Source organism: Eptesicus fuscus, chromosome 5 (assembly GCF_027574615.1).
Source record: "Eptesicus fuscus isolate TK198812 chromosome 5, DD_ASM_mEF_20220401, whole genome shotgun sequence".
In the NCBI taxonomy this organism is placed as follows: Eukaryota; Metazoa; Chordata; class Mammalia; order Chiroptera; family Vespertilionidae; genus Eptesicus; species Eptesicus fuscus.
In genome coordinates, this window is record NC_072477.1 from 6,018,277 (window position 1) to 6,044,988 (window position 26,712).

General features: G+C 42.3%; 1 protein-coding gene across 4 annotated transcripts in view; it reads left to right on the top strand.

Moving 5' to 3' along the window:
* Positions 1-26,320, top strand: part of YY1 (YY1 transcription factor) — a 32,994-nt gene extending 6,674 nt beyond the window's left edge. The window contains exons 2-5 of one of the 4 annotated variants that reach the window (XM_008154773.3): positions 10,723-10,885; positions 18,856-18,916; positions 20,599-20,757; positions 21,453-22,617. In XM_008154773.3, the coding sequence (XP_008152995.1) occupies positions 10,723-10,885; positions 18,856-18,916; positions 20,599-20,757; positions 21,453-21,635 (566 nt within the window). In that variant the 3' untranslated portion in view covers positions 21,636-22,617. Of the gene's footprint in view, positions 1-10,722; positions 10,886-18,528; positions 18,700-18,855; positions 18,917-20,598; positions 20,758-21,452; positions 22,618-26,144 lie in introns of those variants that run through there. The other 3 variants (XM_028130046.2, XM_054715772.1, XM_054715771.1) reach the window with 3 other exon arrangements.
* Positions 26,321-26,712: the final 392 nt, after the last annotated feature.

Below are 26,712 nucleotides of genomic sequence, written 5' to 3' on the forward strand. Positions count from 1 at the left end.
CAGGAAAATCCAAACACCTTAGCATAACCTGCAGGGCCACACATGATTGGCCCCTGCTTCCTTCCCGCTCCTCCCTCTACTCCCATTATGCTCGAGCCTTCCTGCCTTCTTTCAGTTCCTTAAATTTGTTTTTTAGCACTTGCTCTGCTTCCAGTGCTCGGAGCCGGTGCTCCCATTCTTAGTGCAACCTTGTTTTTCAAGTCTCAGCTCTACGAGGCCTTCTCTGCTCATTCAAGTTAGCGCACACACACTCTGTCACTCTATCTCATAACTGTTGTTTTATTTTCTTTGTAGCACTGTCTGCAAACGTCTTGCGCTTTTTCTTTTAATTTTCTTGTCTACTTTTTCTAGAGTAGTGGTTTCCAACCTTTTTTTGATCATGCCCCACTTAAGCATCTCTAAAATCCTGCTGTGTCCCCCACCCCCACTCCCCATGACATATAATTCTTATTATTCAAAAAGTGAACTTCTATTCACGTGGAGGAAACCTAAAAGGCCATTAACTTGGTCTAAACAAGCTTCCAATGAACATGGCATCCATGAAAGAGAAAAATAAAAGAACGAAAGGACAGTTGAAGTACCGAGGAAGAAATCACTAAGAAATTGTTAAAATGATATGAAGTGATATGAAAAGTAGCAAAGTTTCAGAACATATAATAGAGAACTCAAATGCATAAGTATGTCACAATATATATTGTATATGAGGCCCTTAGAACCATAAGAAATGCAAAAAAATTCACTGTTCATAACTCATTCTCGTATTGCCCCCTTCAAAATCAAATTGCCCCCCCACCCCACATTGGGAACTATTGCTCTAGACTCAGGCAGTGGTTCTCAACCTTTCTAATGCTGCGACCCTTTAATACAGTTCCTCATGTTGTGGTGACCCCCAACCATAAAATTGTTTTCATTGCTACTTCATAACTGTAATTTTGCTACTGTTATGAATCGTGATGTAAATATCTGTGTTTTCCGATGGTCTTAGGCGACCCTGCTAGCGGTTCTCAACCTGTGAGTCTCGACCCACAGGTTGAGAACCGCTGCTGTAGAGCCTAAGACCAGTAACTAGCTGAGTCCACAAGGCAGAATCCTAGCCTATAGACCCAAATGCCACACTTCTCTATTACAACAGAGGTGGGAAAGAAGTGTTGAGGATGGGGAGGGGTGGAAAAACCTTCCCTTTTTAGAAAAGGCATGGACTTCAGAATCAATCCTAGATCTGTGACTCGCTGTGCTTTAGGTACATTACTTGGTGTTTCTGGGGCTTGATTTCTTCAACCAAAAAAACATGGGGTTAATACCTTAAAGGTTTTTGCTTGAATTAAGGAATGTGATAGTTGCTGGCATAAAACAGGTACCAGGTACTCAGTAAGTGATACTATCCTTAATTAAGGTCTTCATTAGTGGGGAAAGGTGGAAATAGCCTATGGCTCACTTTTGCCTATTTCTTAGCATGAGTCTCTGTCCCATTTAAGTGAAAGAGGTGGTAGTGGTGAATAAGGAATGTCATTTTTGCTAAAAGTCACCTAGAATGGTCAGACCAAAGTTAATGCCCTAAAATGGAAGGTGGGGAGAAATAAATTCGAATTAACCCATAAATAAGTAAATAAATAGGTAAATAATTGTGAGAATTGGTAAAAATAGAAACTCAGGCTTAGAAGAAAGGAAGCATTAGGGTCCATCTTGGTCAGTTGCTCAGTGGTTAGAGCACCACCCTACGCACCAAAGGATCTTGGGTTCAATTCCAGGTCAAGGGCGGTGCACATGTAGGAGGCAACCGGTCTCATTGATGTTCTTCTCTCTCCCTCCCTTCCACTCTCTCTAAAAAAGCAATGGAAAAAATATTCTTGGGTGAGGATTAACAACAACAAAATAAGGAAGTAAAAAATAGAAATAAGGAAGCATTAGGGTCAACCCTAATGAGCTTCCTGGCAATCAAGGTACAAAAGGAAATCTTCCTACTGTTATCTGATTCCAAGATGGGAAAATATTATAAGGAAAATCAAGCTTTACTTAGGACTGAATTCTAAAATAAGCTGCTTTATATATGAAGGGGACCACTGACTGCTAGTAATGCACAGATTCCCACCAATCTGGTGTCACATTTCACACACTTAGAATGGCCAAAAAGACTTAAAGTGTAACCTAACTGAAGATTTTTTATGTTCTTTACTTGCTTACTACATTCTTTAAAAAACATTAAGCATAGTACCTACTGTCTCCTTAAACCCAGGAGGGAGGGAAAAGTGGACCGAAGGAGTTTCTGCACACTCCTCTATTCCAGACAGAATGGTTGGCATTAGTGTGTTATCTTGTCTTAACCTTATAAGGTAGGTGCCATTCTCTTTATTCATTAACCAAGGAAACCAGCAAGGTTCAGGAATAGGAAGGGAAAGGCCTCTTGAAGGAAAGAGATATTTTTAAAAAATATTTTTTTATTTTTTTAGAGATAGAAGAAGGGAGATGGAGAGAGATAAACATTAATGTGAGAGCACAACATCGATCGACTGCCTCCTGCACATCCCCTACTGGGGATCAAGCCCACAACTCTGGCATGTGCCCTGACTGGAATCAAACCAGTGACCTTTCATTGTACAGGATGCAGCTCTAAACTAATTGAACCACACCTGCCAGGGCTATCATGTACCTTATATCAGACATTGAATCACACAAAGCCAGTTTAGTTGGAGCATGGAGGGCAGGTGAGACTGCACTTTTTAAAAAATATATATTTTATTGATTTTCCACAGAGAGGAAGAGAGAGAGAGAGTTAGAAACATCAATGAGAGAGAAACATCAATCAGCTGCCTCCTGCACACCCCCTACCGGGGATGTGCCGCAACCAAGGTACATGCCCTTGACCGGAATCGAACCTGGGACCCTTGAGTCCACAGGCCGATGCTCTATCCACTGAACCAAACCGGTTTCGGCGAGACTGCACTTTTTAAATAGCCCAGAAACAGTCCTTATTTATCTTTTATATTTTCAATATATTTTTATTGCTTTCAGAGAGGAAGGGAGGGGGAGTGAGAGAGAGGAAAAACCAATGATGAGAGAGAATCATTGATCGGCTGCCTCCTGCACGCCCCCTACTGGGGATCGTGCCCGAAACCTGGCCATGTGCCCTTGACCAGAATTGAACTCTGGACCCTTCAGTCCGCCAGCCGATGCTCTATCCACTGAGCAAAACGTAGGGCGAGACTCCACTTTTTCACCTCTTCTCTGGAGACCTGTAGAATGCTCCCAGCCTTTTCATTTAGTTCCTTAATCATACCTTTTGGACTGTAAATTCTTTTGAGTCTCTTTGCTTTGCCTCTCAAACTAGACTTTCAGTGATTATAGCTTTGCTAACATAGAAGGAAAAGGCATAGATGAGAAATGGACTTATACAACTTTTCTACCCTTTGAATAGTTTCATATGCAAAAAATAGAGAATATCTTTAAAATGTGAATGAATTGATTATCCTGCTGAAATAATTAAAAATGTGTGTCCCATTTATGGGTGGCATTGGCTAGCTTTTCCATGTTCCATTTTAGGCCATTAAACTAAATTTTGGTCTGATTGTAGCAGGTCATTTGTGTTTGACCAGAGCTTAGTGACCCATGACCAATCCACAATTTTGATGAGAAGTTCTCAATATAACTTCCCCCACCACCCTACTATCCGTATGAAGCAGTGCCTTGCATTCTCAGCTTTTTTCATATAGGAATTGTGACATTGGTTTTTTAAAAAAATAGGTTTTTATTGATTACAGAGAGGAAGAGAGAGATAGAAACATTAATGATGAGAATCATTGATCAGCTGCCTCCTGCATGGGATTGAGCCTTCAATCCAGGCATATGCCCCGACCGGGAATCAAACTGTTACCTCCTGGTTCATAGGTCAACGTTGAACCACTGAGCCACGCCAGCTGAGCATTGTGACATAGGTTTTAATGTGCTTTGCCCAGTTGTGTTCTAGTAATCACAATTTTAAATTTAAGTTAACACTGGTTATAGAAACTCATTGCAATGAAACTTCTAATGTGGATTGACCCTGTCTCCTTGAAACAATGAAGGGGTAGTTAACTAAGTCCACCCTCTAGGAAAACTCCAGAGAGTATGTATACCTAGTATACACATAATTGACCCTTGAACAAGAAGAGGTCATGTGTGCCACATCCGCACAGTTGAAATTCCATGTACTCCCCACCTCTGATAGAAAATTGCGGGGGCCTGATGCGGCCGGGGCCAAACATGGCGGGGATCTCCCTTTTCTGCGGAAAGAGAGATGAACGAACCGGTTCTAAGTGGAGGCAGCCAGGGATTGAGAAATATTAGAAATAAAGAGAGGAGAGATAGATTTGAAAGCTATCTTTCTGTGCCTGGCTGAGGCCACAGAACAGATCCAGACTGCAAAGCTGAGGCTTTATTTATAATCAGGGACAAACAAGGCAATTAACAATGTTGTTGTAAGTTTCACTTGTTTTGGCAGCACTTGCTGCCCCTCCCACAGCCCACTAGCTACCCAGGAAAGATCTAGGGATCAGTTACAGGATCAGGCTTAATTATGCTGGGAGGGGTCTGCCCTCCAAACGAACTTGTTTGTGATCCTGCCACAGGTCAGTCCCAGGCTTAACCCTATAACCGCTTCCTACAGAAAATAGTAACAGGTATTATTGAAAAAACCTGCATACAAGTGAACCTGTGCCGTTCAAGCCTGTGTTGTTTAATGATCAACTGTATACAAAAGTTTTTAAAGCAGATTTAGATACTTTGCTTCATTAACATGCTTTACCTAGATGGGTATTGCTATCACCCCGTTGCCAGTAAGTACAGCTCAATAGTGTGTGTACATAACATTTGACATTGAGAGTGGATCAGTTAACATCTTTTCCCTCTATATGGCGAATCTATTTCCATAGAAATGAATATGTGGCCAGTGAAAGTCTTCTTTATTTGAATGTGTTATCTCAATGGGACAGAGACTCGCTGCTAAGCAATAGGCAAAGCATTTGTAAAACATTTTACAATAAAATTGTAAGAAAAAGAAATGAGTAACTTTTTACTACTATATTTTTTGAACATATTACATTATTATTTTGAACATATTAAATTAATAAAATATTAATTTCTCTTTTAGAGCATCATAAATTTCTATTTGGCAAAGATTTCTGAATATTTTCTTTTGCAAAAATCAAATAAAATGGCTAATAACAAACACTGACATTATTTGATCTGTTATTTTAATATGTGCCCAGCACTTGGTGAAAATGAGACAAACATTGTCTTTGATTTCTCCTGGTCAAAGAACCCAGCATCTTTTGTCATTTCTCTGGCAATCTCTCTTCAGAATATAATTTTTTTCTATGTAAATATTTTATTTCTTTGCATTTTGTTATTGAAGAGTTAATGACCCTCTTTACAATTTCTGTGCATCAGTCTTCAAGTTTTCCGAATTTATTTCCAGGTATTTAATACACTGCTTATTAAGTAATAAGTAAAAAACATGGAAGTATACCATAACCACAGCAATTATTTGGAACTTGGACCAACAAGATTTTTTTAAGGCAAGAATATTGTATCACTGACATTGTTTAGAAATGCGGGTGTATGTTGGTAATCAAAAGCAGACTGACTTCTAATCAGTTTTTAAATTATGCACAGACCATGCTCTTACTGTCTGTACTTGGGAGAGACTGCCTTCACTGTGAACCACTTGTACTTGGTGTGTCACTGAGTGAAAGTCTCAGTAGACAAAGCTAGTTTTCTCCCTACATCTGGACATACCTCTTCAGTCTCCTTTGCAGAGTCTTCCTCATTCTCAACATTGGAATTATCTGGATTTTGGTTCTGAGTTCTCTCTTTGTCTATATATTTTTCAGTAGATAATATTCTATACTTTGGTGGCTTTAAATACAGTCTGTATGCCATTGATTCCCATATATTTCTCCAACCTAGATTTCTTCTCCACAGTTGCATCTCCAAGTGCCTCCTTGAGGTCTGTCCACTGGGTGTCACACAGATCTCAGTGGAACTCCAGACCTGCTCCTGCAGTCTCTTCCCCCCATTGTCCTCCATATTAGCTGGTAATACACCATCCTCCAAGAAATGGAAACAAGAAACTCAACATTCTTATCCTGCCCCCAGGCATCAAAGTCATTGCCCAGTCATATTAATTCCTCCTCCAAAATAAAACTTCACTCTAATCTGTTTTAACCTTGACAGATGTTAAGACTTGACAGATGTCCTTTTTTTGGTAGTAAACACCATTGTTTAGTAATCTCGCCATCAAAAATTGTTTCTTTTTTCAAATATAAGGCTTTCCACTGTGGTTTAATTCCATTTTTTCCTAAGTGAAATCTCATTAAATAGACCAAACCTTTTCTGTAAAATTGTTAGATAGTGATACTTTAGGTTTTGAAAATCTTGCAATCTTTGTTGCAACAACTAATCAACTCCATGTGTCATTGTAGCAGGAAAGCAGCCATAGGAGGTATGTAAACAATGTATGACTGTTCCAATCAAATTTTATTTATAAAAATAGAAGGCATATTTGTACACCCATCATTCTGTTATTCACAGTAGCTAAAAGATGGAAATAACCTTAAGTGTCCATGAATAGATGAATGAATAAACAAAATGGGGTATGCCCATACAGGTATATTATGCAAGCATGAAAAAGAATGAAATTTTTGATACGTGTTACAACATGGGATAAATCTTGAAAACATGCTCGGTGACATGAGCCAGGGACAGAAGGATAAGTACTGTATGGATCCACTAATAAAAGATACTTAGAATAGGTAAATTCATAGAAACAAAGTAGAATAGAGCTTACCTGAGGCTGGAGAAGGAGGAGTTATTTTCAATGGGTACCAAGTTTCTGTTGGGGCAATTAAGTGTTGGGTATAGATAGTGGTGATAGTTACACAACATTGTGAATGTACTTAATGGTACTGAATTGCACATTTACAGAGAGTTAAATATTATGTTAATATCATTTTTTAAAATACATTTTTATTGATTTCAGAGAGGAAGGGAAAGGAGAGAACGATAGAAACATCAGTGATGAGAGAGAATCATTGATTGTCTGCCTCCTGCACACCCCCTACTGGGGATCAAGCCCACAACCCGGCATGTGCCCTTGACCGGAATCGAACCTGGGACCCTTCAGTCCACAGGCTGAAGCTCTATCCACTGGGCAAAACCGGCTGGGGCTGTGTTAATATCTTTTACCAAAATTTTTACAAGTGAGGATAAAAAGGAAAAAATGAAAATGAGTGGTGTGGAACAGGCCGAGCTTGACCCACAGGCTGTTCCTAGAGATTGTAAAATCTTGCCAGCCTCTGCTCTGGGTTTATTTTGTTCATTAAAAAAAAAAAATTACTGATTTTAGAGAGAAACATCGATTTGTTGTTTCGTCCATTTATGCATTCATTGGTTGATTCTTGTGTGTGCCCAATGGGAATTGAATCCACAAGCTTGGTGTATCCGAACAACGTTGTAACCAACCCAGTCACCAGGCCAGGGCTGTATTCTAATTCTTAATCATCTTAGTGTCGTCCTTCCCCCTCACCCCCCGTGCTTCATCTTGAATATTGAAACTAAGAACTGAGCCTTACGTATTTCCTCATTTGACTTCTGTTTGTGTCACCCCAAAAGTCAGAAACTGAAGCCCTAATCCCTATGTTAGGGTTAGGGCCTTTGGGAACTAATTAAGTTATGAGGATAGAGCCCTGGTGAATGGGATTAGTGCTCTTATAGGAAGAGACAGGAATTCTGGATATGTGAGGACACAGCAAGAAAGCATTTGAAGAGGGCCTTTGCTGGGCACTGAATTGGCTGGCACCTTGATCTTGAGAACAGAGGGCAAAAACTTTGTTTTGTTTCTGGCTTTTGTTCCTGAACAGCCAGAAATGGAACAATGCCAGGCACATAGGAAGCCCTTAGTCACGGTTTGAACTAATACAGCGAGTGATTTAGCCTGACTTCTTCTTCTTCTTTTTTTTTTTAAATATATTATATTGATTTTTTTACAGAGAGGAAGGGAGAGGGATAGAGAGTTAGAAACATCGATGAGAGAGAAACATCTATCAGCTGCCTCCTGCACACTCCCCACTGGAGTGTGCCCGCAACTTGGTTGTGCCCGCAACCAAGGTACATGCCCTTGACCGGAATCGAACCTGGGACCCTTGAGTCTGCAGGCCGACGCTCTATCCACTGAGCCAAACCGGTCAGGGCCTAGCCTGACTTCTTTATGCCAGGAGGTCAGTCTTTTTCTGCCCCAGCATACTTGAGATGTGCTTTCATCCGTAGCTTGCTCAGAGCAGCAATGTTTCTGAGTCTTGGTATCATTCTAATATCAGAAACATAAAACATCAGTGAAGAAAAATAGCTTCCCTGCCCACCAATGTGTTTCTGTGCCACTTGAAAGTTGGTTGATGCATAGTAGCAGTCGTGTGAGTTGGAGAGATTGGAGGTGAAAGAATCGCCTCAGCCCTAAGAAAAGAAGAGGGATGAAAGAATCTGGTCACAGTGCAGAACCCCAGCCTCGTGACTTACGATCAATAACTACATTTCTTGAACTTTCTTATTAATATACCCAGCTATTGTTTTCTTAGACCCCTTCATTCCTGGATGGATATTCTTCATCTCTCAATGGGTAACCCGGGAGATATTATCTAGTGTTTTTTGTGTTTGTTTTTGCTAGGCATTGTGCCAAGTGGTTTATTTTATTTTTCCTTTTTATTAATTTTATTGGGGTGACACTGGTTAACAAAATTATCCAGGTTTCAGGTGCACAGTTCTATCTAGTACTTTCTGGTTCCAAATAAGAGACAGCTGAGCGTAACGGCTAAGCACACGGTCTTAGACTTCATGAGTTCACATTTGCTACTGACTTGACTTTTCTGTGCCTCATCTTTCTCCTCTGTAAAATGCAGTTGCTAATTTTCCCACTTTGTAGGGTGATGTATGTGTGATTAAACTAGTGCCTACACACACACATTCAGTGAAATGTCTGCTGCTGTTCTATTCTGCAATTCCTTGTAATGACCAACAAGAGTTCCTGAAATGGAGAGTGATGGGCGAAGAGAGGCGCTTAAAGTTTAAAGCAGTTGTATTCTGTGCTTTTCATTGTTGAGAGGAGCGGAACTTGAATCAAATGAACCTACCTGTTCTACTTGTATCTTTCCCTCACGTCTGGTGTCAGAGAGCAGGGTGCTAGCTAAACAGCTATGTGCTGTTTTTGGTAGTGAATTTGGTTTGGTTTTCGGTCATGGATTTTAACAAACTGGTGGAAGGTAATGCAAGAGTTGGACAACCAAGCTTTCACTTCTGAAAGTTCTAGTGCTCCAGCTGTGTGTGAATCACTTTGGTGGAGAAAAAGAACATTTCCGTTAACATGGTGTTTTTGGAGCACTTATTTTCTGCTTTTAGGCACCAGAGCTGTAGAAGGCTGGTTTGGGCTCTGGGCCTTTCCCTCCAGTTTAGGAGAGAGGCCGACAAAAACTCCCAACAGCATGATTTTAGTGTTTGGTAGTGTTAATAGCAATAAATAATATAGAAATTGAAAGTAAGAATGGGAAGCTCAGAGGTAGGCTGGAATTAGAGAGAGCCGAGAGGGGAACACCTGCTTATGGAGTATCTTGCCAGGCACTTGTGAATTAACCTGTGGGAAATGGCTGGTTGGAGTATGGAGGGTCACGTGTACAGGAGAAATAGAGGTTGAGCCTAGATGTGTTAAAATGAAACTAGACAGCATAGGACCCAGAGTGCCAGGCTGAAGTAGTTTATACATACTCTGTTGAGGCACTACCCGTGAAAGTGTATTAGGTTTTATTTTCTGTATCAGTTTATCCTTTGGAGCATCACTAGAGCAGAACATGATTAGAACTAAAGTGATGGTGGTAGGAGAAAGGGAGAGAAGACCTTTTAAAAATGATCAATAGGATTTGATGTCTGTGATACAGGAGATTAATTATGGGGATCAATATTCCTTTACCCTATTGGATTTGAGATGATGGTAACACATGAGTTAGAGATGTGTCCTACATTCTTCAGGCCAGGTGCTCATTGAGGGCCAATCATGTGCAGACTTTGAACAAGGCTCTGCGGATACATGGGGTCAGGACTGACCAGCACCCCTGTCCTGGAGGGGCTGGCAGTCTGGTGTTAGTTATAAGTCACAGTCAAGAGCGAGTTGCAGAGGAAAGGCGCTGAGCCGTGCTGCATTTGAGAAACTAAAAGGCCAATAGAGTTGAGCAGAGTGAGGAGAGAAGAGTGAAGAATGAGGAGGCTGGAGAGGTAGGCAGGAGTCTACCTGAGGTGAAGGCTATAAAGTGAGACTTGTTGCAGTGTTGGTGGTTAACAGGAAATGTGTGTGATAGACCAAAGCAGAACTCTGAGAGAGGTGGTAGGAGAAGCAAGAAGCTGAAGATAAGCCAGAGAGAGAAGTGGATGAATTCAGGGAAGCAGGTGCTGGGGAACCGCCCCGTGGGCTGGGAAGGAGCATTCAGAGACAGACCCGATGGGTTTGGCATTGAAGATTTTGGTGACCTTTAAGCAAAAATGGGGTTTTAAGAGATTAAGGAAAAAGACTGGGTGCTTAAGAAATTAAGGTGTGGCTATAAATCTCCCATTTAAGAAGCTGCTAATGAAAACACTTTATATAGTTTTTAAAATGTATTTGCCCACATAGACATTTTTACTTAGCTAAGATCATCTTTTGGTATGCTTCAGATGAAAAAAAAGATATTGACCATGAGACGGTGGTTGAAGAACAGATCATTGGGGAGAACTCACCTCCTGATTATTCAGAGTACATGACAGGAAAGAAACTTCCTCCTGGAGGGATACCTGGCATTGACCTCTCAGATCCCAAACAACTGGCAGAATTTGCTAGGTAAGTTACAAGAACTTCCTTTTCATCTTACTTGAGTGTTGTCAGCTGTATTTTTTTGTGCCTAAGTTACAATGGTGGTTTGTATTTTTGCTCTAGGGGGAAACATTTGAAAACAAAAGCAGTTGGTTTTATTTTTAATAGTAACTATACTGTTAATGTGAGTGGCACCATTTTTGATCCTTGAAGACAATAAGATGAAGTAAATACTCTTTAATTCCATAAATGACATTGCTTGTGAATAAGTAAATTGGACATAATTTGTTTGGTAATGGATATCTTTACACCGTCCCCTGGCCTGCTCCTGTAAGTTTCATATGCAGTGTGTTGTCCTGGGCTAAGCTACAGGAGACCTGGGTCTTTATTACTGTGTACAGCTGACCACTAGAGAGGATTTCCTGCGTTCGTGATTCACTGGGGCACTAGGGAAGCTCCCAGCATTTTGTTAATGTAAGCTGGTGGGACAGGAAGAGTTCAGGTATTCATGGCTGGGACCCTATGACTGTGAAGAGGTAAGCAGCAAGGAAGGTCTGAATCCATTGGATGTTTGTCTTGCCTAAAACAGGCCGAGTTCCCTTTAGAAACTTCTGCCCTTTTTCCATTATTTATTTTCCAGTATTGTTGGGCAGTTTTTACAAGGGCATAGAAAAGTTTACAGAGATGTAAAATTTTAAGTAAAATGAAATGAACTAATAAACTCTGGAGCAGAGGGTCCTCTTTTCCCCTGCCTGAGGTTGAATGGAGCCTGGAACCACCCAGGAAATTTAGTAAGGGCTGGGTCAGGAAGAATGAAATCTGTGATCCTACTCTCTCTCTCTCTTTTTTTTTTAAATATATATTTTATTGATTTTTTAAAGAGAGGAAGGGAGAGGGAGAGAGAGTTAGAAACATCAATGAGAGAGAAACATCAATCAGCTGCCTCCTGCACACCTCCCACTGGGGATGTGCCTGCAACCAAGGTACATGCCCTTGACCAGAATCAAACCTGGGACCCTTGAGTCCGCAGGCCGACGCTCTATCCTCTGAGCCAAACCGGTTAGGGCTGTGATCTTACTCTTAAGGACAGAGTGGGGCACCTTCTTTTCTTTCTCTCGAGAGCAGAGTAGGAAGGAGCTGGAGGCCCTGGAGTATCCAGTGTCTCCTCCCAGCCCTGCCAAAAACAAGGTGGGCGACCTCTTGCCATTTGGAGCCTCAGTTTTCCCCACATGTTAATAAATAAATGAGTTTAAGAATTCCATTGTTTTAACAAGGGTTCCAACACTGTTCTCCTGTCCAGTGAAACTAGTTATAGAGAAAAATACACACATATCAACAAATTCCTATGCACACTGCACATATCTTATTTTGAAGTAAAAAAACAAAACGGCAAAAACACCCGCATGTGGCCCGCGGGCCGTAGTTTGAGGACGCCTGCCTTAGATGATGGGAAATGGAGAGACGGTGCTGGTCTGGGGTTCAGGGTAAGGCAGCGTTTGATTTTAGGTACTAATGAAACATCCATTCTGGACTTGAGGTGGTTTTGGGAAGTTGGGGCTGATGGGTGGCTGAAAGCCTGGAAGTGTTAGGTAAGTCAGCTCTCTGAGGGAGATGTTTTGGAGGGAAAAGACTCCTCAGGAAGTCCTTGGAAAGCCCTGGTATTCAGAGGGTAAGAGGAAACAGGGAAGTACCAGGGGATCATTCAGGTGAGGAGGAGGAGACTCGGGTAGGTGAGCACAGCATGGAGAGAGCCAATAGTCTGCAGGAGGCCAGGGAGGGAGGAATGCAGCACTAAAATGTACATTGTGATGTGACCTCGTGGAGGAGCAGAGTGTTGCAGAAAGAGAACCTGTGGGTAGTGAGCAGTGGACAACCCTTGGCGCAGTTGACCTTGCGGGAGAATCAGAGCCGCTGATCTGGAAGCTTGCTCCCAGTCCTCTGAACAGAAAGCCCAGGGTCTTTCGGCCCTAAACCCAGGAGACACGTGTCACTGTTGTGGAATAGAAGCCTCTGCGCTTCCCAAGTGGTTTGCCTCTGTATCAGGGCTCCCTGAGATCTTCCTTCTGAGGACCCAGGTACCAGATATCTTAAAGGTACCATTTATGAAATTTCAAAACACTAAGGATAAAGAACCTAAAAACTTTTGAGGGAGAAAAGATAGCTCCTCTACAAAAGAATGATTGAGACTCTTCTTCAACAGCAATAGATAACAAGAAATTATCTGACAGTGGAACGGTGTTTTGAGGTTTCTGAGGAAAAATTTTAAATGTAGAATTCTTGATCCAGCAAAGCTATCGATCAAATACAAGATTTGTTTTATTATGTTGCGTGCATGCTTTCCGAGGAGGTTACTTGAGGATCTATTCTAGTAAAATGAGAGTGAACATCAAAAGGAAGACTTCCTAAAGAATACAGTGAAAAGAAAACCAAGAAGACAGCTTGGCAAGAGGCAGTTTGGTACAGGAAAAGTCTATCTCACCCTAACCGGTTTGGCTCAGTGGATAGAGCGTCGGTCTGCGGACTCAAGGGTCCCAGGTTCGATTCCAGTCAAGGGCATGTACCTTGGTTGCAGGCACATCCCCCGTAGGAGGTGTGCAGGAGGCAGCTGATTGATGTTTCTCTCTCATCGATGTTTCTAACTCTTTATCCCTCTCCCTTCCTCTCTGTAAAAAAAAAATCAATAAAATATATATATTTTTTAAAAGTATCTCATTCAGTAGTGGACAGAATGAGTAAGAAGCTAGAAGATTTTGGTAGTATGGGAGGCTTCTAAAAATGAAAAGATAAATCAGAAACTCCCTGAAAAGGGGGCCAGGATGAGGGAAAGCAATGGCATAAAAATGGGGCATACTACTTGACAGTATTTGAAGAGAGCTCATTTGACTCACTGTAGGAGAAGGTTCTTATGGGTACTCCTTTGGATTTCTAGAGCAAGCAGGGTGATCCTGGCACATAGTTAAGTTCTGTAGTAAGTAGTATTTACGTGATCACCTGAATATAGCATGTGTTCATTTCTGTTATGGCCAACCTGCTCAAGATTTCCCTTATATACAATAGAATGAGATCTTGCTCACCTTGACAATGTATATGAAGTGTATAGGGTTGAGCTCATTCTCACTCCCATTTCCCATGGTATCTTGAAAAGATCATGTAAAACGGAGCAAATCTCTAATTAGACAGTAGTGGTGGTGAGAAATATTGAGCCAGGAATGCCCTATTTTGAGAATGTGAGTAACAACAGCTGAATGGGATTTCCCAGAGTCCCCAGAATTGGTGACTGAGACTCTGAAAGCTGAAGGCACCAAGTTTCAAACTGTGGGCCAGACCCCATCTTGTTTGCTTATAAAGATCCACAGAACTTGTTTTGCTGGCCTCCACTCTTCATCCACTTCCTCTTGTGATTTGGCTGCTGGCTTAAGGAGGTGTGGTAGCTGCTCTTTTCTCCTCATATACTGGGTGCAGGGATTTTGCACTGGACTTGCAACACACCACAGGATGTTTTAGGCTCCTGCTGCACTGACCCTAGACTGCTTAGTAAATCAGTTAGTATGTGGGCAAGTATAATAATGACTTACACTTGGAAGTCATGGTATTTGAAAGGTGGAGCTATGGATCATTTATTTCCTGAAATGTCTTTTTAGTAAATTCTTCCAAAAGGGTCAGTGGGTGGGACCTGGCAAATTCTGTTCCTGATTAAATGGACAACTTTTGTGCATTTTTCATTAACTAAAGTTAGCCCTTTGGAAACTTTTGGTCTAGAAAGATCAGAATAAAGAGTGCTTAAGTTAGTCCCAGGTTGGTTATTTTGTTGTTCATTTCCCATCCTGCGACTTTAATCACAGGATTAACGTGAATGTGATCATGGAGCTGAAAGTACCTTAAATCTCTTCAGTATCATCACATGAATATGCACTGTTATTTAGGAGATAATTCATTTAACAAATGTTGTCTCACTTGTCTAAGGTAGCATTATTCTTTTTATAGTTCTTTACCATGCTTGCAAACGCTACTGTATTACACAGGAACCTGTCCTGTCAGCACAGGTCACAATTGGTGGTTCCAGTCTGAAGTCAAGTAAGCTTTTGCAGGCAAGAGGCTTATTTTCATTCAAGAATCATTGCTTCAGAAATGTAATCTCGGCTCTGGGACATTGCAGATTTAACTTGACTGGAACTTCTGGTTTACTCAATGCCCTGCAGGAAATCATACCAGGAAATTGCTACAGTTTCTGGTCCTGGAGTCCAATCTTGACCATGTCTTCCTTCCACAGATGCAGAATGAGACAGCAATCATGTCATAGGGAGCGGGTTCTCCATGTTAATTGAAAGGGAAACACCTCTTGTTGGTACCTGCTCCTCATATAATTTCCACCACGTCGAGGAGGCCTTTTACTTTACCGGTGCCTCTTTCTCCAGTCTCACGGTCCTTTAGTTGAAAGGGTGGTTCGGTGGAGCACTAGACTTGGGTTGTTAAGTATTACTGGCTTTTTTTTTTTTTTTTTAAGGAATTAACTCATTTTTAGCTAGGCCCATTTAACACACAGCCAGCTGGTGAAAATAATAGCTATCATTTCCCAAGAGTTTAATGTGCAACTTTTAACCTTCACAGCTCTAAAGTAGGCAGTGTTATACCTTTTTACAGAGTAAGAAACTGAGGCTGAGAAGTTAAGTAATTTGCTCAAGGTCGTGAAACTAGTACAAGTCAGCATCAAGTCGCACATCCCATTCCGTCTCATTTGTAGTGCCTTTGGTGTTGTCATTGTCGTCTTTGGATCAAAAGATCTTTGTAAAGTATCACAGTCCATGAAAACTCCAATCCTGGCTACTTCTGTCTACTTTGGGCAAGTCAAGAAGATATTCAAAATGGTAGTAATATGATTTTAGTCTTTTTTTTTTTTTTTTTTTTTACAATTTTTGGATTTCAAATATAGAATATGTATTTTTTGTTTGCAAGTTATATGTAAATTGGTGCTGTGAAGATTTTAGTCTTTATTCACAAAACTCTTTCCAAGTATACTTCTTTGGGAAATGACCTTTTCCCAGCGTTTGCATTGGAATAGAGTGTAAAAGGTACCAGCATTTACTGCCTCATTTGATGCTCTGAGTGAAGTAGGCTGATTTGCCAAGCAGCTTAAGAGTGGCTGCAATTAAACACCTTCCACTTCCTTTTTGTCCAAATGCATTTTAAACTTGCACACATTTTGAAAATGACATTTAAAGGAAGGGAACACTCAATAAATAGCATTTTTTTAAATTAAGAGTTGAGTACATGGCACCATTCTCTTTACTTTTGTGTGTATTTAAAGTTTATCATGTTTTTAAAGATGCAGTTCCTAGGAATAATCTAAGAAAATGTATGGGGTGTGGAAACTCAGCTGAGCCACACCTGCCCTCCTGGTACAGGGACCTCCACTGCTGCCACATTCAGACCCCAAGATGGGTGGGTCAGGGAAAAGATTGTCTGTAAGACTTCTTTGTCATTCCAATGGGCATTTTTAAAAAATGATTTATTGAGAGAATTTGCCGGCAGTAAAATTGACGCTCTTTAGGTGAGGACCATTTTATGAATTTAGGCACTCAGTAGTGTAGCTATCTCTAGAGTCCAGACCTAGAACATGTCAGTGGGGTCATCAAAGGTAAAAACATTCTTAATTGGGAAGACTGAAGCTTGGTTCTTGATATACTCTTTTTAAAAAAATATATCTTTTTTTATTGATTTCAGAGAGGAAGGGAGAGGGGGAGAGAGAGAGAAACATCAAGGATGAGAGAGAATCATTGATTGGCTGCCTCCTGCACGCCCCCTATTGAGGATCGAGCCTGCAGCCTGGGCATGGCCTTTGACTGGAATCAAACCCGAGGCTCTTCAGTCCGCTGGCTGACACGCTATCCACTGAGCCAAACCAGCTAGGGCCTTAATTACTCTTTTTAATTGATATTTGGAGTAGAACCCTTTCATATAAACCACTATAGTTTTTCAAACTTTGATATAACCTCCAGGTGGCGCAGTGGCATCAAATTTTTGTCCTATCTAGTTTTATGAACTCAGACCCAACCAAACTCTAGGATTGAGTGGTATTTAAAATAACAAAGGCTAGCTCAGAGCCCTTGTACACAACAGGCACTTAGAAAATATTTGCTAATTGATGTGGTAATTCTCTTAAGTACAAGAAAGGCCCAGTACCTACAATGTTGGGGTACGGGTCGGATACTGGACTGAAAATGTTGTCATGTAAAACAGGAAATTTGTAGTCTTGAACAAATTCCTTAGAAATAAGTTATAGCTGCCAGATAAATTGTTTCACCTCTGCTCCTCCAGGGCACGGAAAGTTTAGGTGATTCCTGAGTTAGACTTTATAAAGTAAGAAGCTAGTCCTTGTCCCAGATGAAGGGTGAAGAAGGATGTCGTTAGGGCCTTTGCAATTACAAAGATGACAGCAAAACTCTAATAAAAAGGTGGAGGTCAATTGGCTCTTAGTGAGGAATCATTGACTTAGTTGTTCATTAAATATGTATCCTCCTGTAGGATGTGAGATGGCAAAACTAGGGACAGAAAGAACATTTGTTCCAGAGATGTACATCTTTTTTCTAGGAACTCTTATTAATTTCTCACCCCTCCACCACACACAGTTCTGTAGGGAGTATTTGGAGAGAAAGTTCTGACAAAAGACCAAGTGTTGGCTCGGTGGAAATAGCAGGTAGGTAAGTTACCCACTCAGCAAGCTCTCTGGATAGTAATTACATGCAGAGCTCAATCTGGCTGCTCACGGGATCAGAACTCTTGTTGCGCTTCCTCTCTCGCAAGCAGGGCCAGACATCTCTGTCCTTTTAAAGAAATGCTCATATATATATATATATATATATTTTTTTTTTTTTTAATAGTGTGCTAAAAATTAAGCAGAATGAAGAGATACGGGTGTTCCCATCTGTCCACCAGTCCCTCGGGGGCTCCTAAAGTAGCCAGCACTGCAGTTAACAGCAGTTAGGTTCCCTTTCCAAGCTATCACACCTGTGTGTGATCTAAAAGGTCATTTCTGTCAGTATGAGTGGATCCCTCCCTTTTTTAAGTATTTGTGTTAGGATATATATATATATTTATATATTTATATATATTTTAGTATTTGTATTTTGGAGAGAGAGAGAGAGAGAGATGATGAGAGAGAATCATTGATTGGCTGCCTCCTGCATGCCCCACACAACCTGGGCATGTGTCCTGAACGGGAATCAAACCATGACCTCCTGGTTCATAGGTCAATGCTCAAATACTGAGCCAGTGCAGGCTGGCTGTAATATATTTATTATTATTATTATTATTATTATTTACCTGTTTTTCACAGAGAGGAAGGGAGAGGGATAGAGAGCCAGAAACATCCATGAGAGAGAAACATCGAACAGCCGCCTCCTGCACACCCCCCACTGGGGATGTGCCCGCAACCAAGGCACATGCCCCTGACTGGAATTGAACCTGGGACCCCTCAGTCCACAGGCTGAAACTATACACTGAGCCATACCGGCCAGCGCGGACGGGATCTATGTTTTTAAGAGCCTCCCATATCTGTTTCTCTGAGTATAAGCCATCCCTGTTATCACAGCAACTGCTCTTAGATACATTGTTTCACTCCAACTAGATTTCCTCTGTTTATCTGGGCTGCTGATCTTTTGTATCTTTTAAAGAGTTCCGGGGAAGGAGCAGATATTTGAGTCACACAGATCACAGCATGGCCATCCTAAACTGCCCCACCAGCTCATTAGCATTGCGACCCTAGGCAGCAACCCGGTCTTTCTGAACATCATCCTTCTTTTCTGGCCAGTGGGAAGAGCTTCACACGCATAGGTATTCCGAATGTGAGTTGTCTCGTCCCTCCCCTGCACGGAAGCATATTGTAATCTTAGCTTTTGGACCTGTAAGGAAAACATTTTAGGGACTATATGATTTATGCCAGTTGAGTCTACCCACTCCTACAAATCTCTCTCTCTCTCTCTCTTTTTTCTTTTGGTAAGAATGAAGCCAAGAAAAATTAAAGAAGATGATGCTCCAAGAACAATAGCTTGCCCTCATAAAGTAAGTAATGCTAGGGGAAAAGTGTTCATTAGACTGGTAATGAAGTTTTAGAGAGATTATAAGAAATTTGTACTTTTTATTTCTGTTTTCATATTTTTTTAGATTAAGTGAGGAACTATATAATCTTTGATGTCTAAATTCAAGAGACTATATTTTGTAATGTAAGTTTTGTTCAGTAAAGGCCACTTAAATTTAAATACTATTAAATGGGGTTACTATAGGGCATTAGTGTTTTTATTATTACTATATATTGAATATACTATGTTAGGATTTTATTTCTTTTTGGATCATTAACAAGTCAGTCTTAGACATTGGGTTGTGTGCTCACCCATGGACTTTATTGGGACTGTAGGTGCGTTACAAGAATTTGGGGATTATTTTGGATGTTGCTAAAGTAAGCTTAATAAGACTTCGTCATTTTCTTCACAATTTACTCTGTTAATTGTGTGTTACTAAAGGAGTACTTAATTGTTTTCAAATGTGATTTAGTCTTTAAAATAAAATGATAGCCCAAAAAGGTACTTTGAGGTATTGGCTTGGGTCGGTTTCAAATTTAGTTGGATGTAAAACTAACAGAAAATATCACACAGGTGCAGAAAAACAAAGGGCAGAATTTTTTAATGGAATAAATAATTTTTTAAAACGATGGGTTGTAGGACAGATTTACCTTTGAGGTGTCACCTCTAATGACTGTGCAACTCACAAGTTCTTTGTTCCTTTTAATGCTCTTCGTGTGGAGCGTTTGAAATGTAAAGTGATATTCATTGGGACCAAAATATAGATAAGCATTTGAAAACAGTTCTGCCTTTGAGTGCCTGCCATCTCTCTAGCTTCTCTGTCTATTTCTTTAAAATCCCATCTTCTAAATGGAAACTCAACCTAGGGGTCAAGGTGAAAAAACTGTGGCTTTTCCTGCCCGCCCTTCTGCCTGTGAAGCTGTCCACTGGTTGGCTTGTGCTGTCCTCTGTTGTGCTGTCTGTCATTTCCCCCACCCACTCCATCACTGGGCAACAACTGCAGAAGAAATTGGGCAGGACATGCTTCTCTGAGCGCCACCCTCCCATCTGCCGCCCCGCTCTCGTATCAGTTTGCCTGCTTCTTTTCCTAGTGTCTCACAAAATAAATTTCTTCTGTAGTTGCCATTCCTTGGAGACCCTCTTGCTTCTTTCTCTGTCAAGAAGGGGAAAGAGGCAAAGAGAGAAGAGGGAACAGTAGGCGATGGAGAATGACAGCCCATTCTTGCAGCACAGAATATGGGGCCCACCAAAGGTAGTGGTGGACTGCCGTCATTTTAACTCCATTTATTTCTCAGGGCTTCTGTTACTTCATGTGGGGGACGGAGTTGGGTGAGGCAGCGGTGGTATAGCTGGAAGCCAGGGTGTTGGGTTCTACTCCCAGCTCGGCTACTATTAGTAGTGTGACCTTGGGCAAGTCTACTTAAGACATCTCTAAGCCTCAGTTTCCTCATCTGTAAAACAAGGGTTTACATTAAATGATAAGGCCTTTTTCAGCTGTCTGTTTTTTTTGTCTTAAATATTTTAATATTTCTGCTGTAATACTAAGTAAAATTAAAATGGGGCTGGGGGTTGTTTTGTTTTAATGTGTCAGTGAAGGCTGTTCAGTGGTTGACCCTTTGTCGCACTTTGCAGTGTGAACCACTAAGCTTCTCTCTCTGTTTGAAGGGCTGCACAAAGATGTTCAGGGATAACTCTGCCATGAGAAAGCATCTGCACACCCACGGCCCCCGAGTCCACGTCTGTGCAGAGTGTGGCAAAGCTTTTGTTGAGAGCTCAAAACTAAAACGGCACCAACTGGTTCATACTGGAGAGAAGCCCTTTCAGGTAGAGCCAGTCCCTCCCCCGCTCCCCCCCCCCCGCCCCCCACACATACACATACACCTCGAGTGTAGGCAGGCAGCTCCAGCTCAGGGAGAGATGGCCTGGTGTCCTGTCACAGGAGGGCTGCTCTGTGACATACTGGAGACCATTGTAGTCTCCGTCACATCAGGAGAAAGGATTGCTCAAGAGCAAGCCTAAAACTAAATTTCGGGTGCATCCACGGTGGGGTCAAAGCAGTTTAATTTGGGTAGTTAGTAATATATTGAATCACTAATTGGCAGGGGACTTCTAAAATTTTACTGTACGAGAGTCAGTACAGTTAACATTTTGTCTCATTTTAGAAGCCTATGAACAAGGGAACAAACTCACAGTACAGACAGTAAACCTGACCTGGTTCTTGATTTGGCACCAGAAGCTTTCCTGTGTTGTTTTGTACATAAGTTTTAGGACCATAACATAATATTTAGAGAGATCCAAGTGTTTCTCTTACTTGATATTTAAATGGTTCAGGAGGGCGCTCCTGTGGGTCTGAGGAGTTGTTCTCGCAGAGCTAGAGCTCCATGCCCACTAATTCTAGAACAGCTAGACAATTTCCCCTGGGCAGGGAGGAAAGTGTTCGGTCAAAGAAGTAAGCTGCCCTCCAGCGCAGCGGTGGGTCCTTGTGTCACTGAGCAGGTTCTCTGGTCTTTCCCCGGCAGTGCACGTTTGAAGGCTGCGGGAAACGCTTTTCACTGGACTTCAATTTGCGCACACATGTGCGAATCCACACCGGAGACAGGCCCTATGTGTGCCCCTTCGATGGTTGTAATAAGAAGTTTGCTCAGTCGACTAACCTGAAATCTCACATCTTAACACATGCAAAGGCCAAAAACAACCAGTGAGAAGACGAGAGAGAAGAGCCTTCTGGACCTCGGAAAGCATCTTCCAGGAGTGTGTTTGGGAATAACTATGCCTCTCCTTTGTATATTGTTTCTAGGAAAGAATTTTAAAAATGAATCCTACACACTTAAGGGACATGTTTTGATAAAGTAGTAAAAATTTAAAAAACTTTAATAAGATGACATTGCTAAGATATGACTCTATCTAGCTCTGTAATCTCGTTTCAAAACACGGTGTTTTGTAAAGTGTGGTCCCAACATGAGGACAAGTCATGAACTTCTCATCAAAAGACAATTCTTTATACAACAGTGCTAAAAATGGGACTTCTTTTCACATTCTTATAAATATGAAGCTCACCTGTTGCTTACAATTTTTTTAATTTTGTATTTTCCAAGTGTGCATATTGTACACTTTTTGGGGATATGCTTAGTAATGCTATGTGTGATTTTTCTGGAGGTTGATAACTTTGCTTGCAGTAGATTTTCTTTAAAAGAATGGGCAGTTACATGCATACTTCAAAAGTATTTTCCTGTAAAAAAAAGTTATATAGGTTTTGTTTGCTATCTTAATTTTGGTTGTATTCTTTGATGTTAACACATTTTGTATAATTGTATCGTATAGCTGTATTGAATCATGTAGTATCAAATATTAGATGTGATTTAATAGTGTTAATCAATTTAAACCCATTTTAGTCACATTTTTTTTTCCGAAAAATACTGCCAGATGCTGATGTTCAGTGTAATCTCTTTGCCTGTTCAGTTACAGAAAGTGGTGCTCAGTTGTAGAATGTATTGTACCTTTTAACACCTGGTGTGTACATCCATGTAACAGAAAGGGCAACAATAAAATAGCAATCCTACAGAAAGAATATGGCAGAAAAAGATCTGTAAGCACAGTCTTATTTCCTTTGGTTGTCCAGAATAATTATAATTCTTGAGCCTCCCAGAAATTGGAAGCTAAATAAAGCAACTCGAGTTTCCTTTATTTTGCACTCAGTTACAGTGACTTATGATTAAAGCAATGCATGGGTATCTCAATACTTTCCCGCATGGACTGAGTTCTGAGAGAGTAGGTAACAGGCATCCCGAGTTAAGGAACTACCTCAGAGGACTCCCAACCAGGCCCTTTGGCAACTGGGTTTTGATTTTTGCTCCCCCAGCAAAGATGTGACTGACAGTTGCACCCTGGCCTTTGTTCTCAAGGTAAGGTGTTACCTGGCAGGGACAAGCAGGTGTCCAGTGCTCAGGCCGCCTCTGGGCGGCTCCAGCAGGTCCTCGCCCAGCCAGAGGCAGGCCCTGGTTGTGCTGTGTGGTTGAGAGCCTTGGGTCCTTTGGCAGTGGAGTCCTCAGTGCTAGCACATGTAGCAGTTGAGCGCCAGCAGCTTAATCTCATGCTTCTAAATGGACACTGAGTACTGATTGGCAAGGTGATTCAGCTAAGAGAATTGTACTCAATGAGTACTTTGCCTCTCACATTGTGACCTCTTAAATGTATGGTTATGATTTTTTGAATTTTACTTCGAGTCAAATATCAGACCCATGAGAATATTTTATAAACTGCCACAATACAGCAAAATCCCATTTATTCAGAATGCAAACATCCGTGTGTCTTTGTGCTGTGTGCTCGACAAACTAGCTGAACCAGATTTATTCAACTGATGTCCAGGACACGTCAGGTCAGAAACGTTGCCCTGTCTCCAGCTCCTCCTCCGGTCCTGTGCAGGATTGGTGGCCCAGGAGCAGGGACACTGTGGCTCTCCGGAATTTCGAAGTGCCTTCTGATTCATAAATGAAAAATTTAACTTGAGACCATTTTTTTATTCGTTCAGAATCTGTTTTCCATTGAGTGAGTAGTTTGCTGGAACTGAGTTAATCCGAAGAGCCCAGCTGTCCCCTCGATAAGCCAGGAGTGGCTGTATCTGGCAGTCGGGGGCGAGGTAAGCCATGATGGAGCTCCCCTTCGAAGCTGAGCGTCTGGCTAGACCTGGGGCGGAGGCCTCCACAGGTGCCCGTGGTGTGAGCGCCCATTCCTTCCCTCCTGCCAGCAGGCAGGCAGTCCTGGGGGGCATATTAGGTCTGGAGCTGCATCACCCTTCCTAGCTTTGCACCACCGCGGAGCCTCGTCCTGGCACTGTCCTTGTGCTGTGGGGACGTGCTGGCAGTCCAGAGAGCCACTCTGTCCTATGGCCTACAGAAGCAGGACCCTGTGAGGAGCTTGGTCCCTCTTCCCGTGCCTTGACCCCTAGGGGGATGCCTTTGGTCATCTCTTCCATCCCTCTGAGTGAAAAAGTCATCACCCCCCCTTGACTCTGTTCATGTGTCTTCTCCATCTGCAGAGTTGGTTTCTGAAAGGAATGTAATGGGGGCGGGGGGAGGTTGAAGAAATGTACTGTCCAAGTTCCTTGTTGACGGAACACTCAACCCCCATCTAGAGAACGAGTAGGTGAGTGACAGTTAAAGAGCTGAGTCGTTCTCACGGGGGGTAACTGAAACCCAGGTCGCTGTGGTTAAAATTCTTAAGTTTGCTGAGGATGTACATGACAAAACTTTGACATGGTGTTCGAACAGTGAGTCAGTTGGTGGTCTTGAGGGTTAACCTGATTTATAAGTAATACTGATAGACATATTTTCCTACATCTGAGCTGAGATACTTGCATGTTTGTAGGATATGTAATATAAGAGCCCAGAGGATACGTTTACATTTAATAAGATGTTGTTTTCTATTTTTGGATTTCTTATTATTTCCCCCCTCTTTGGTAGTGAAGTTAGGGGGAAGCATAATATTTGTATAAAGAACTGTCACCTCAGAGTGACATTTATTTTCCAGGGTGACATTGAACTCACACTATTGGTTTCATATGGTGTTTGTGTGCTTTGCCTAGATTCAAGACCTGAGGATTTGAGGACTATCAAGATTATTTTTTCTATCTGGTTTTCACGTACAGTTCTTTTACATGTCACTTATTTTACTAAATTTGAGTAAAGTAAGACCCTTGGCAGAAGAGGAAGCCCACTGCCTGCCCATGTTCCCAGCAGAATTCTGGTTTGTTTCTTCACAAACGAGACACTTCCATCCAGCGAGCAGCCCGGAGGGACGCAGGGCAGGTCAGGCGGGTGGTGGGCAGAGGGCTTTGTCTGCGCCCCCCCCCCCCCCCCCATCTGCTTAGCAAACTTACCTGTTGTAACTTATCTCAGATTTGTCTGTGGCACAGGAAAACCGGGCCCTCGGAAGCTTTTCAGTTGGAAATCTGATCGTTGTACCCCCATGACAGGCAGAGAGAATTGGTCACTTCTTGTATCTGACTGATTTGGGATCGCATGGGTTAGGAAGACGGGGTTATTCATCTTACGTTCTCCTGCTTTCTTGACGTCTGGCACCAGCCAGAGCATGGATCCCAGGGGTCAAAGAGGTGGTGAGAACTGAAGCTGCCGACAGGCACCCACTTAATGCCATACCCACGCCACGAGGCTTCCTTGCAGCTGCTCCGCCGGCTGCCGAAGCCAGCACTTTGCCTGTCACTGGACGGCCTCGGACCCACCGGCAGGTGCGCCTTGTCAGCGGTCAGGCCCAGCAGGTACATTCATTCCCCCCGAACTTTTAACCCCAGCTCTGCCCCCTTGCAGCTCGGTCGTGCGCTCCACAGCCTGCTCTCCAACATGGCAGAAGGCACCTCTTGCCAGCTCAGAAACTTTGCCTGAGTGGGTGGCTAGGTCTCCTACCCCTAACGTATTGACCTTGGTTGACTTTGATGGTTCCTGTGTGGGCTGTGCTCAGGTCCCTGGTCGCTGAAGACAATGCCGTGCAGGCCTTTCAGAGCAGCAGCATCAGACTGGAACAGTCAGGTGCCTCCGCATGTGGGGGGCTTGTCACCTCCAGGCCTAAGTGGTGAGCAGAGAGCCAGAGAGGTGTAAGCTGGGAAGGCAGGTGGCATATTGTCCACACACTTGATCAGCTCTTATAAAAACTGGAAGGGAACGTTGACAGCAAGTAAATCAAATTCCCATGAGCTGGTCACCTGGCCCCATGGTTCTGGCCAGGATGTGGGAGTCTGCACAGGGTGAGAGTGATGGTAGCACGTTCATCCTACAGCACAGTGATTTTCCACAAAGTGGCAGATTTGACCAGATTGACTGCTTCTCGTTAAGGACACCCAGACGCCATAAGAAGTAGCATTGGGGTGTCACGGGGAGGGGCCAGTTGCTGTGCTGTATTCTGTTGGCTGCGCTCTGGGGGGGGGGGGGGCGGGGCTGCACGATGTCTGCGTGTACTTTACATGGAGGGAAAAAAGGCATCGATACCAAACCACCTTTTCTACAATATCCGTAACTGTTATGAGGCTCTATTATCTACAGATGGTGATAGGTCAAGTCATTTTCATAGAACAATTGTTTTTATTCGCTTTCTGGTAACTTCTGTAGGCCCTGGCTCAAGGACTTAGCGTTGCGTCTCATGTGCATCTTTTTCTTAAATGTTTTTTGCCATTTCTGGAATTGTCCTTGGTTTTTCCTTAGCTCATAGGTCATAGATGCAGAAGTATTATCGCATTTAAGGCATCCGCATCTCAAGCATCGAGCAAGATGGCTTTGCATCCGGAAAAACATTTAACGTAACCCAGTTTGAAGCACCAAGCATGTATAATAACATGGCTCTATAAGATATAATAAACGCATAATGTTAAGCTTTTTAATGCCTGTGGTTCTTGTTTGTTCCTCAAGCCTCTAAGCCACCTCTTTTCCTGCGTTTCATCACACAGTGAACCTGGCCGGAGGCTCCTGCCTGGTCTGAGGCAGATCCTCCTGGGGTCCCTTGTGGCCCAGGAATGGAAACTCCAGGATTCATTCAGTCTCACCAGCAGGAAATGCTTCCTTAGCTCAGCTTCTCAGCTCGGGGATGGACTGATGGACTGGAAGAGTTTGAATGAGAAACACCCACTTTTCAGAAAGCAAATTCTCAACCCCAGGTGATAGTCCTGGGAACTCCAGTAAGAAACTGGACTGTAATGAGGCTCTTCAAAACTTGGTAAAATACACCGGGAGCTAGCTAGGATTTGGCCAAAAGCAAACGCAGAGAAGCACTTAC